Raw genomic sequence first — 13,631 nt, 5'->3', positions numbered from 1 at the left:
CTTAGAGTTGATACTGAAATGGATTAAGACTTTTCAGACGGGCCAGGCAAGGTAGTTTAGGCCTGTAACCCCAGCAATTCAGGAGGCCAAGTCTGGCAGATTACTTGAGCTCAGGAGTTCAAGATCAGCCTGGGCACACAGCAAGACCCCCGTCTCTACAGAAGATATAAAAATTAGCCATGCTCAGTGGCACACTCCTGTAGTCCCAGCTACTTAGGCAGCTGAAGTGGCAGGATCACTTAAGGCCAAGGGTTTGAGACCAGCCTGGGCAACATAGTCAGATCCCATCTCTACAAAAAATTAAATTAGCAAGGCATGGTGACCTGCATGTGTGGTCCCAGCTATTGGGAGGCTGAGGCAGGAGGATCACTTGAGCCCAGGAGGTCGAGTCCGCGATGAGTCATGATTACACCACTGCATTCCAGCCTGGGTGACAGAGAGAGACCCTGTCTCAAAAAACAAATACATAAATAAAGATTTTTGTTTGGATGGGAGTGAAGGGATCTTGCATGTAAGAAGGACATAAAGTTTAGGAGTCCAGAACACAGTGTGTTATGAGCAGAATAATTTTCACAAAAAAAAAATCCTATCTTGAAGTCCTAATACCCAGTACCTCAGAAGATAGCTGTATTTGGATATATGGCATCTACAGGAGTGATTAAGTTAAAATAAGCTTGTTAAAGTGGGCTCTGATCCAATCTGGCTGATTTATTTATAAGAAGAGGAGATTGGGCTGGGCAAAGTGCCTTGCCCCTGTAATCTCCACACTTTAGGAGGCCGAGGTGGGCAGTTCCAGCCCAGCCTGGGCAACATGGTGAGATCTCATCTCTACTAAAAATACAAAAATTATCTGGCAATGGTGACCCGCACCTGTACTCCCAGCTACTGAAGAGGCTGAGGTAGGAGATTTGCAGAGGTTGCAGTGAGCCAAGATCACACCACTGCACTCCAGCCTGGAAGCCAGAGTGAGACTCTTGTCTCAATCAATAAACAAACAAATAAATAAAAGATAATGCCAAGGTAGCAGGGAGCTAACTTGCTTTCTTCTGTAAGGTATCTGATGAAAAATTGAAGCAGAAAGTTTATGAGCTATGTATGCTATCTGTGCAGAAGGGCTATATGTCCTGAGCCATAAAGAAAAACAGACTTACAGCTTATCTGCTTCCTGTATTTTGTTTATATGTCCTGGACCATGAAGAAAGGCAGTTTTTAAAAATTTTGTTTTGTTTTGTTTTGTTTTGAGACAGAGTCTCTCTCTGTTACCCAGGCTGGAGTGCAATGGCGTGCTCTTAGCTCACTGCAACCTTTGCCTCCTGGTTCAAGCAATTCTCATGCCTCAGGCTCTAGCGTAGCTGGGACTTCAAGCACCCACCACCATGCCCAACGAATTTTTTTTATTATTTTAGTAGAGACCGGGTTTCACCATGTTTCCCAGGGTGGCCTGGAGCTCCTGAGCTCAGGCAATTCAACCGCCTTGGCCTCCCAGAGTGCTAGGATTACAGGCGTGAGCCACCGCACCTGGGCTAGAAAGGCAGATTTATAGCTTATTTGCGTTATCTCTTTGCTCTCCCCTGGTCCTGCCAGCCTGACTCCTTTTCCCTAATTAGGTCTCCACAGACTCTACCATAAAAGTGCATTTTTCTCACCCTCCTATAAAATCCCTGGATTCCTAGTTTTACTACAAATAAACCAGGATTCTATTTCCCAGCATGAAAAGTTTGTCAGAAAAAAAAAAAAAAAAGAGGTAGCATGGGACCTTCTTTCTTTTCTTCAAAACGAATTCACCTCCTCTTCTTCTCTTTCCTGTCTCTCTCTTCCCAGACTGGCCTGTGCAGTTCTAGGTCCCCAGCGAATCCTTGGGTTGACATACAAGGGACGAAGAACCTATAGAAAAGGGAAATCTCTAGCTCTCAGAGGTGGCTTTTTGGATGTCTGGATGCATTCATAACCGTCCCCATGTTTCCAGAAAGGGGTCCTGATCCAGAACCTGAAACCGCCATTGCACAATTATAACTGAGAAAATTATTACAGTGAAAGAGATCTGACTTAACCAACTCCATCTTGCTTTTAGCCTCCAAGCTGCCTTTGTTCACTCCTGGGTGTAGGCCAAACTAGCTTTGGGAGGAATTTGGTTCATCTTTTGAAATAAAGACATTAACAGCCTGTGGGGAAAAGAAAGAGAGATCACCCTGTTACTGTGTCTATATAGAAGGAAGTAGACATAAGAGACTCCATTTAGTTCTGTATTTGAGATGCTGTTAATCTGTGACCCTACCCCCAACTTTGTCCTTGCAAGAGACATGTGGTGTGGTGACTCAAGGTTTAACGGATATTGGGCTGTGCAGAATGTGTCTTTGTTAAACAAGTACCTGAGGGCAGCTTGCTGATTAAGAATCCTGCCCCTCCCTGGGCAATGGAACATCTCCGGGTAAAACCCATTGTGTGCTTTGTTTACTGAGTAAGGAGAAAACCACCTTTAGGAATAAGGTGGGGCTTGCTGGAGCAATACTGCTAAAAGGTTTATGGAGATGTTCGCATATGCATCTCAAGGCACAGCATTTTCCTTTAAACTTATTCATGTTACAAGGATTTTTGTTCTTATGTCTTACTGCCGATTTCCTCCCTACAATGATCCTATTGTCCAGCCACTCCCTTATCTTTTAGATGGTAAAGATAATTATCAATAAATACTAAGGGAACTCAGAGGCCGGTGCCGGCGTGGGTCCTCTGTGGGCTGAGCGCCGGTCCCCGGGCCCCGCTTTTCTTTCTCTATACTTTGTCTCTGTGTCTTATTTGTTTTCTCAAGTCTCTCGTTCCACCTAACAAGAAGCACCCACAGGTGTGGAGGGGCAGGCCACCCCTTCAACAGCCCTTTCCCAAAACAAATCCCCTATCTGCTTGGGGACTAGACTGCCTTTGTAGGACTAACAAGTTAGTCACAAGATTAGAAACTATAGTTTAGGAGTCATGCAGCTAGAGGCTACAAGATTGTCACCTTTCCCAAATTGTTCCTGGGAATTACATCAGTATTTTAAAACCTAAGATCAGTGCTTGAGATATTTTGCAGACCCTGCACTTGATGGATCACTTGGCACCCAGAACAATAAACTGACTCATCTGGTTTTGTGACACCACCCAGGAACAGACTCAGTGCAAAAGGACAGCGTCAACTCTCTGATTTCATCTCCAACCAATCATCACTCTCGACTCACTGGCCCCTACCCATCAAATTATCCTTAAAAACCCTGATCCCCAAGATTTCAGGGAAACTCATTCGAATAATAAAACTTCACTCTCCTGTACAGCCAGCTCCACGTGAATTAAACTCTTTCTCTATTGCAATTCCCCTGTCTTGATGAATTGGCTCTGTCTAGGCAGTAGGCCAGGAGAACCTATTAGGCAGTTAAACCCAAAAGAAGGGGTTCTTGGATGTTATGCAAGAAAGAATTAGGGGTGAGTCCAGAGAGTAAAGTGACAGCAAGTTTATTAAGAAAGTAAAGGAATAGCCAGGAACGGTGGCTCATGCCTGTAATCCCAACACTTTGGGAGGCTGAGGCAGGTGGATCACGAGGTCAGGAGATCGAGACCATCCTAACTAACGTGGTGAAATCGCGTCTCTACTAAAAATCCAAAAAATTAGCCAGACGTGGTGGCGGGTGCCTATAGTCCCAGCTACTCCGGAGGCTGAGGCAGGAGAATGGAGTGAACCCGGGAGGCGGAGCTTGCAGTGAGCAGAGATCACACCACTGCACTCCAGCCTGGGTGACAGAATGAGACTTGGTATCAAAAAAAAAAAAAGAAAAGAAATAAGGAAGGGTGCAGTGGCTCACATCTGTAATCCCAGCACTTTGGGAGGCTGAGGTGTGAAAATTGCTTGAGCCCAGGAGTTTGAGACAAGCCTGGACAACATGGCAAAACCCCATTTCTACAGAAAATACAAAAATTAGCCAGGGGTGGTGGCATGCACCTGTAGTACCTGCTACTCGGGAGGCTGATGTGGGAAGACTGCTCAAGCCCAGAGGTGGAGGTTGCAGTGACCTGAGATCACACCACTGCAGTATTGCTTGGGAAACACAACAAAACACTCTCTCAAAAAAAAAATTTTTTTTTGATAGATTCAGACTTTATTTCAACACTGAATGTTTACTCTTGAAACTCCTGACATTTAAGTTGATAAAAATTCAATTTTCCCTATGCTAAAGACTTTATACATATCCTTTCTTCACGCATACATAGAAACCTTTACACAATATAATTGTTGGAAGTGTTTCTGAAATACTGTTTAGACAAATTATCTATAATATTTTTACACATGTACTATAAAAATTAATATCAGACAATAAATATTATTTAATAAAAGAACCATTTTTTCAAAGGCTAAAGCAATTTCTATTTGAGATTATCATAATAAGCATTGTATTCTATGATTTCACAACTGTAGCAAAACTTTTTTTTTTGAGATAAGCTCTCACTCTGTTGCCCACGCTGCAGTGCACCTCCTGGGTTCATGCCATTCTCCTGCCTTAGCCTCCCGAGTAGCTGGGACTACAGGCGCCAGCCACCACACTCGGCTAATTTTTTTTTGTATTTTTAGTAGAGACCAGGTCTCACTGTGTTAGCCAGGATGGTCTCAATCTCCTGACCTCGTGATCCACCCGCCTCGGCCTCCCAAAGTGCTGGGATTACAGGTGTGAGCCACTGCCCCCAGCCTGGTGCTCAGATTTTGGTAACCAAGGAGGAATTCAGAGTTGAGGTGCCCCTGGCCTTTGACAAATCTCCTATCAGTGCTTGGTACCAGCTTGAGCTGTCTCTATGGCTCAAACCAGTAGGACGATTTGCTGAGGCCTGGGTGTATCCCCTCCATAGAATCACTGATCTCACCAAATTTGGTCAAGATCTAAAGTTTACTTTGCCGAACAACTCCTTTTGTGGCGGGGCAGGGGGAGTTTTACTTGCTTCCATCAAGAAAGACAAGTTTTCCTGCTTCCATGAGTTTGAGCTCACTTCCAACAAGTAAGGTAATTGAGTTTTTTTCTGCTTCTAGGATGACAGAGAGCAGTCTTCAACATGAGACCCATAATAAGTAAGTAGCTGAATTGAGGTTCTGTCTTGGCTAAATATTAACAACTGGCTGGTTGTAATTTCTCCTTACCATTAGAGCACTCAGTAATCATATATATAGGTTTAATGGAAATAGCTAAATCTTGCATTATTTAGTAAAATAACCATATATTTAATCTTAAGTTTCTCATTAGGTAAACACCTGAAATTAATAGGATATAAAGTGATTGACAGGTAATAACTATAACTGTCCAATGGGTTCACCTTGCCCACTGCCTAGACAGAGCCAACTTATCAATACAGGATAACTGCAATAGAAAAGTAGTAATTAACACAGACTTGGCTGTGCAAGAGACGTGAGTTTTATTATTACTCACATTAGTCTCCCTGGAAATTTGGAGATCAGAGTTTTTAAGAATAATCTGGTGGGTAGAGAGCCAGCAGTTGGGAGTTCTGATTGGTAGGGTCAGAGACGAAATAACAGGAAGTTGAAGCTGTTCTCTTATGCTAAGTCAGTTTTTGGGTGGGGGCTATGAGACGAAATGAGCTAGTTTATTGATCTCCTTCTTCCCAGCTGATCCATTGAGTGCAGTTTCTGCAAAATATCTCAAGCACTAATCTTATATTTCACAATAGTGATGTTATCGCCAGGAGCAATTTGGGGAGATTGAGAATCTTGTAGCCTCAAGCTGCATGACTCCTAAATCATAATTTCTAATCTTGTGGCTTTAAGTAGCCGAGTTCCCCAGCAGGAAGATTTTGGAAAAGGACTGTTGTCATCTTGGTTTCAAAGACAAACCATAAACTAGCTTCTCCCAAAGTTTGTTCCAGTCTATGAACAGGAATGAGTAAGGACAACTTGGAGGTTAGAAGCAAGATGAAGTCACATCAAATGTCTTTGTCTCAGTTATAATTTTGCAATGGTGGTTTTATAAATGTAAATGATGGCTATCACAGTTTTCATAAATAATCTGGCTAAACTATGATAATAATTAGGTAAACATAATGGGATAAATGCTTGTAGACACTTATCATAATTTACAATCATAATTCACGCTAGGTTATCCCTAGTGTGATCTCAAAGATGTGTAGTCTGTTGAAAGAACTGGTTGAAATTTGTGCCACATTGATTACATTTCCAAGTTTTCTCTCAAATAGGAATAATTTGGTAAAGCCTGAAGACACACTACTGCTTACAGTTCCTTTCATGTTCAGCATACTTACAGGATTTTTCTCCTCTATACGTTCAATCAAACTGCAAAGGCATGGACATTAGTTTTGTCTCACTTTAAGTTCCTGGGTACATGTGCACAGTTTGCAAGTTTGTTACACAAGAAAACATGTGCCATGGTGGTTTGCTGCACCTACCAACCCATCACCTAGGTATTAAGGCAAAAATGCATTAGCGATTTTTCCTGATGCTCCACTTCCCTGACCTTCCCACCCCCATCAGCAGGCCCCAGTGTGTGTTGCTCCCCTCCCTGGGTTGATGTGTTCTCATTGTTCAACTTCCACTTACAAGTGAGAACATGTGGTGTTTGGTTTTCTGTTCCTGTGTTAGTTTCCTGAGGATAACGGCTTCCAGCGCCAGCCAAGTCCCTGCAATGGACATGATCTCATTCCTTTCTATGGCTGCATAGTATCCTATGGCGTATATGTACCACATTTTCTTTATTCAGTCTATCACTGATAGGCATTTGGGTTGATTCCAGGTCTTTGAACATTTCATTTTTAAAAACCATTTGTAAGGTTGCTCTCTAGTATGAATACTCTGTTTCCATTTTGAGATTGGGGTAAAAGCCTTAGCATGCACATTACGTTTCTGTGGTTCCTCTCAAAGATGTATATTCTGATGCCTAGGGAAAGCCTCTGACACATACATTTATATGATTTCCTTTCAGTATAAACTCTCTTATGACAAGTAGTGATTGAACTCTACTAAAGGTTTTGCCACCCTCATTTCATTTCATACATCCCTTTGAATTACCTAGATTCACAAGTTTTGACTTTTGAGTAGAATTCTTGCCACATGTATTACGCTTCTGTGATTTTTCTCCAGTATGCATACATCCTGGAATATGTATACATATTCTTACACCTAGTGAGTAGTGAACACTAGCTTAAAACTTAGGTATATTTACTGCATGTGTAAATGTGTTAGGTCATAACTGCATTGCTACAAAAAAATACCTAAGGCTGGCTAATGTATAAAGAAAAGACTTTAATTGGCTCACACTTCTGAAGGCTTAACAACAAACATGGTGCTGGCATCTGATCACCCTCTAGGGAAGGCTCAGGAAGGTTAAAATCATGGTGGAAGGCAAAGGGGGTATAGGTATTTCACACAGTGGGAATGAGAGCAAGCAACAGGGAAATGCTATGCACTTTTTTTTTTTTTTTTTTTTTGAGGCGGAGTCTTGCTCTGTCGCCCATTGCCCAGGCTGGAGTGCAGTGGCCGGATCTCAGCTCACTGCAAGCTCCGCCTCCCGGGTTTACACCATTCTCCTGCCTCAGCCTCCCGAGTAGCTGGGACTACAGGCGTCCACCACCTCACTCGGCTAGATTTTTGTATTTTTTTAGTAGACACGGGGTTTCACCGTGTTAGCCAGGATGGTCTTGATCTCCTGACCTCATGATCCACCCGTCTCCGCCTCCCAAAGTGCTGGGATTACAGGCTTGAGCCACCGCGCCCGGCCTGCTATGCACTTTTAAATAGTCAGACCTCAAGAGAAGTTACTATTGCCAGGACAGCACCAAGGGGATGATGCTAAATCTTTCTCAATTTGAGAAATCCACTTCCATGATCCAATCACCTCCCAACGGGCCCCACCTCCAATACTGGAGATTATAATTCCACAGGGATTTCAAGAGAAGGGAAAAATACACAAGCTATAACAGTAAGTATGAATTATTCAGTGATTCTAGAAACTAGGACAACGTCTAAGGCCTTGTCACATTGAGTTTAGTTGTAAGGTTCTCTCCAGTATGTCTTATTCGATGTTTAGTGAGGCCTGAGCGACAAATAAAAGATTTCCCACACTCATTACATTTATAAGGTTTTTTGCCAGAATGAATTCTTTGGTGTTTGTTGAGGGAAAACAACCGCCCAAAGGCCTTGCCACATTCAATACATTTGTATCTTTTCTCTCCAGTGTGGATTCTCTGGTGACTTACAAGATGTGAACTGTGCCTGAATACCTTGCCACATTCATCACATTTATATGGTTTCTTTCCTGCATGAATTATCTGATGTGCAGTGAGGTTTGAGCTCCGTTTAAAGGTTTTGCCACACTCATTACATTTGTAAGGTCTGTCTCCAGTATGAACAGTCTGATGAAGTCTAAGATGGACACGCTGACTAAAGGAATTCCCACACTGATTACATTTGTAAGGTTTCTCTCCGGTATGAATTCTCTGATGTCTATTCAGTGTGGAGCCCTGATTAAAGGCTTTGCCACATTCATTACATTTGTAAGGTTTCTCTCCAGTATGAACTCTTCGATGCCCTACAAGATGTGAATATTGACTGTAGACCTTGCCACATTCATTGCATTTGTAAGGTTTCTCTCCACTATGAATTCTCCGATGCACTGTAAGACGTGAACACTGACTGAAGACCTTGCCACATTCTTTGCATTTGTAAGGCTTCTCTCCGGTATGAATTCTCCGATGCCTTGCAAAAGCTGAACGGTCACTGAAGACCTTGCCACATTCTTTGCATTTGTAAGGTTTCTCTCCAGTATGAATTCTCCGATGCACTGCAAGACGTGAGTGTTGACTGAAGACCTTGCCACATTCATTGCATTTGTAAGGTTTCTCTCCAGTATGAATTCTCTGATGCGCTGCAAGTCGTGAATGTATGCTGAAAACTTTGCCACATTCATTGCATTTATAAGCTTTCTCTCCGGTATGAATTCTCCAATGCACTGCAAGACGTGAATGCTTACTGTAGACCTTGCCACATTTATTGCATTTGTACGTTTTCTGTCCAGTATGAATTCTCTGATGCACTGCAAGACTCGAACGTTTACTGAAGACCTTGCCACATTCACTGCATTTGCAAGGTTTCTCTACAGTGTGAATTCGCCGATGCACTGCAAGACTTGAACGTTTACTGAAGACCTTGCCACATTCGTTGCATTTGTATTGTTTCTCTCCACTGTGGATTCTCCGGTGACATACAAGATTTGATCTATGTCTGAATGCCTTGCCACATACATCACATTTATATGGTTTCTTTCCTGCATGGATTACCTGATGTACAGTGAGATTTGAGCTCCGTTTAAAGGTTTTGCCACACTCATTACATTTGAAGGGCCTCTCTCCAGTATGAACTGTCTGATGAAGTCTAAGATGGACACGTTGACTAAAGGATTTCCCACACAGATTACATTTGTAAGGCTTTTCACCGGTATGAATTCTCTGATGAACTGCAAGGTGGGAACTTTTACTAAAGGACTTACCACATTCATTACACATGTAGGCTTTCTGTCCAGTGTGACTCCTTTGATGTCTTACAAAATATGAATTTTTTCTGAAGATCTTGCCACATACATCACATTGATATGATTTCCCTCTTGTATGGACTACCTGATGTACAGTTAGTAGGGAGGCCCGATGAAAGGCTTTGCCACACTCTTTGCATTTGTAAGGTTTCTCTGTAGTATGTATCCTCTGATGATTAACAAGGCTGGAAGATGTTTTAAAGGCTTTGCCACACTCATTACATACATAATGTTTTTCCCTAATGTGTGGAGAAACTAAGCAACTGTTATTACCTGTCTTCTCCGTTTGATTACATTCAAACATTCTCCCTTCAGTTTCAACTTTCTGCAGTTCAGTCAGATGTGACTGAAAGCTTGACGTAAGCTGGTTTTCAATATGATTGTTTTCTACATCCCCTTGACTATGTTGATCTCTTTTACCAGTAAGATTGTTTTCATGGGGCACTGGCACTTCTTTATAATTTGTTTCACCATCTTTCCATTGAAATTCAAGGTCATATAGATGTTTCTGTATTTCCCTGAAGTATAAATTTTCAATATCATAGCTTTGATGTCTTTCCAGTGCCACTGTTTGGAACCTTTCTCCTGTATTACTGTTCTCTGTTGGTGGTAATTCCTTGATCACACATTTAGGAGAGATACCTGCAAAATATAATGAACATGAGTTTTTTAAAAATAACTACTATTGATAAATACTTTATATTGGAAACATACTACACTAAGCATAATGTTTATACTAGACAGGTGTGAAAGTTCTCCACCATGATCTTTTATTTTTAGAAATATAAAATGAATAGAAGTCTATAGTAAAGAAAGGGTGACTACATGTAATTCAAATTATTTAGGAAAGCCTAGTTTCAAACATCCTATGACCAAAAGATTTACGTTGTGCAAACATATATTGGCACTAAAACAAGTATTTTGCAACCAATGACACCAAATTACACACCAATTGGCAGAAAATGTGACTGTCTCATAAGAGAATAAAAGTTATATATATTCACTTCATATTTGCTGTGTACAAACAAATGTCAAACTACAGCAAGATACAGTGTAACAGTAAATATTCACAAGTTCAACTAATTAATAATTATCATAAAAATTAATAAATAAAACACTCTAATAACTCAGATAAAACCAGCACGTAAGTAAAATACAATATACAATATACAATATATTTAGAATTCCATACTATAAATTTGTATATTATATATACAAATTTGTATCATATGCAAATATACAAATTTATAGTATGGAATTCTAAACAACTCTCCCTTTACAATAAGCAAGAATGTATATTCTAGAGGCAGCATATGATAACTAGAAAATATGTTGAGATCACTGACTTTTAAAGATAAAAGAAAGATAAGCCGGGCGCGGTGGCTCAAGCCTGTAATCCCAGCACTTTGGGAGGCCGAGACGGGCGGATCACGAGGTCAGGAGATCGAGACCATCCTGGCTAACACGGTGAAACCCCGACTCTACTAACAATACAAAAAACTAGCCGGGCGAGGTGGCGGGCGCCTGTAGTCCCAGCTACTCGGGAGGTTGAGGCAGGAGAATGGCGGGAACCCGGGAGCGAGCAGAGCTTGCAGTGAGCTGAGATCCGGCCACTGCATTCCAGCCTGGGTGACAGAGCGAGACTCCGTCTCAAAAAAAAAAAAAAAAAAAGATAAAAGAAAGATAAATATGTCTTTGGCGATATCACCTGGAACACAGCTGATCTCAGAAGCTAAACAGTGTCAGACCTGGTTACTACTTGGATGGGAGAAAGGTAAATATACAACATAATATAGAATAAAAAGTGGGGAAGGAAGTCAGAAATACTGACTATGACTTCATGCCTACAACTATGTAACAATCAACAGAGCAACTCCCTATCTATTGTGCTTTTTTCTTGAGATGGAGTCTCACTCTGTCACCCAGGCTGCAGTGAAGTGGCATAATCTTGCCTCACTGCAACCTCCACTTCTAAGACTCAAGCGATCCTCCCACCTCAGCCTCTCAAATGGCTGAGACCAAAGATGTTCACCACCATGCCCACCTGATTTTTTTGTAGTTTTGGTAGAGACAGAGTTTTACTATGTTGCTCAGGCTGATCTCGAACTCCTGAGGGCAAGCAATCTGCCTGCCGCAGCCTCCCAAAGTGCCAGGATTACATACAGGCATGAGTCACCACACCCGGTCCTATTCATTGCCCCTAATTACCTAATTAACTGGCCACAAAATATATATCATACAGAGATTCTACTTGAAAAGCATATGAACTAAGATAAAAGACAACAAACATTGTTTGGAAGAAACTACAAAATGAAAACTTACAAATACAATGAAGGCTGCTTTGATATAAAGACTTATGTCTGCCAAAATTCCTGTGTTGAGGACCCAATCCTCAATGTGATTGTATTTGGAGGTGTGGTCTTTGGGAGGCAGTTAGGTCCTCTGCCATGTAAGGACACAGAAAGAGAAAGTCATGGTAAACCTGTAAAAAGGCCCATGCCAAGAACCAAAATGGCTGGTTCTGACATGTTAGACTTCTCATCACCCAGATCTGTGAAAAGTGAATTTCTGTTGTTTCAACCACCCAATCTACAATATCTACTATACGTAGCCAGGCTGACTAAGGTGAAGCCAATATGCTATCTCATTATAAACATGGAACAATATTGATATGCTTTATTTAACAAAGAAATCTGTGAGTCTTTACTAAAAAATACAATATTCTAGACTAGCTAACCGTACTAACTTGTTTAAAAAGTCTTGAGGTGAATTATCACTATTTAACACACAAGCAAAGTATGCCCACGGGATTTATGTATTTACGTCCAATTTACAAAGAAAGTAAAATATGCACCTACTTTTGCAGGATCAAACACTGTTTTTTTTTCAAAAACTGCCCAAGCAGGTTCTGCAGATAACAAGTCACCACAAATACTAAGAGTGTAGAAAGAAATACTTCAAGAACCATGCTGTGTTGCCAAAAGCATTATTCAGCCATCCCCATGAATAACAGTATCTGAGTCATCATTCCCTGCATGTAATGATTTAGGCAGTGTTCTCAGAAAGTGATCATGCCAAGGCAGGTGGATCACAAGGTCAGGAGTTCAAGACCAGCCCAGCCAAGGTGGTGAGACCCCATCTCTACTAAAAATACAAAAATTAGCTGGGTGTGGTGGCAGGTCCCAGCCACTTGGGAGGCTGAGGCAGGAAATTGCTTGAACCCGGGAGGCGGAGGTTACAGTGAGCCAAGATCACACCACTGCCCTCCAGCCTGAGAGACAGAGCAAGACTCCATCTCAAAAAAAAAAAAAGAAGTGATCAAGTGAATGAGTAGGGTCATCCCTTACAGAGTGAGAGTAGTGTGGGAGGTGAAGGAGTTATTCAATAATAGGAGTGTAAAACTAATATGCTAGTAAGTAGCCAGGTAGTCTGTCTGGAACAAAATACTATTTTAGGAAAGGCCAGGGAAGAGAAAAGGCAAGAGGAAAGGGCAAGGAGTAATGTGCATGGGGCAGCAGGGTTTGTGCTTGCAGAGCTGTGGGTATATAATTTCACAAGCAACAGTTAAAATCCTGACTTTCGACGAAAAAAGAGACTAATTTAGAAGTAGCATTATGCTGACCAATACTTAAACATGGGAATTATACTATGTGCACAGGACAAGGGAAGACAGTTAAAAAGGAGGCAGTGTGAGGATATGGGAAGAAAGCAGACTTATGTCTTTATAATATATGCTATGAAATTTATCAAATTGGATGTCCCATGAGTTATATTTCCAGGCATATGCTCAACAACCCTACATATCAGGAGACATGCGAAAAAAAATGTTCCTACAATATAATCCTGAAGAAAAAATTTGATAACAGCCATGAAGAGGAGATGGATGAATTCATTTTGTACACACACAAAAAGACAACATAAAATCTTATTGATAGGCCGGGCGCGGTGGCTCAAGCCTGTAATCCCAGCACTTTGGGAGGCCGAGACGGGCGGATCACGAGGTCAGGAGATCGAGACTATCCTGGCTAACACGGTGAAACCCCGTCTCTACTAAAATACAAAAAA

The 13,631-nt window shown here is 41.5% G+C and overlaps 1 protein-coding gene across 1 annotated transcript in view; it reads right to left on the bottom strand.

Annotated features, from left to right (window-relative positions):
• Nucleotides 1–7,641: 7,641 nt before the first annotated feature.
• ZNF616 (zinc finger protein 616) overlaps nucleotides 7,642–13,631 on the bottom strand; it is a 29,229-nt gene continuing 23,239 nt past the window's right edge. Inside the window, exon 4 of the mRNA XM_023182483.3 lies at nucleotides 7,642–10,208. Coding sequence (XP_023038251.1) covers nucleotides 8,002–10,208 — 2,207 coding nt within the window. The 3' untranslated portion in view covers nucleotides 7,642–8,001. The remainder of the gene's footprint in view (nucleotides 10,209–13,631) is intronic.

Source organism: Piliocolobus tephrosceles, chromosome 21 (genome assembly GCF_002776525.5).
Source record: "Piliocolobus tephrosceles isolate RC106 chromosome 21, ASM277652v3, whole genome shotgun sequence".
Classification (NCBI taxonomy): domain Eukaryota; kingdom Metazoa; phylum Chordata; class Mammalia; order Primates; family Cercopithecidae; genus Piliocolobus; species Piliocolobus tephrosceles.
The sequence above is the reverse complement of the archived record's forward strand: the minus strand, read 5'-3'. Positions and strand labels throughout refer to the sequence as shown.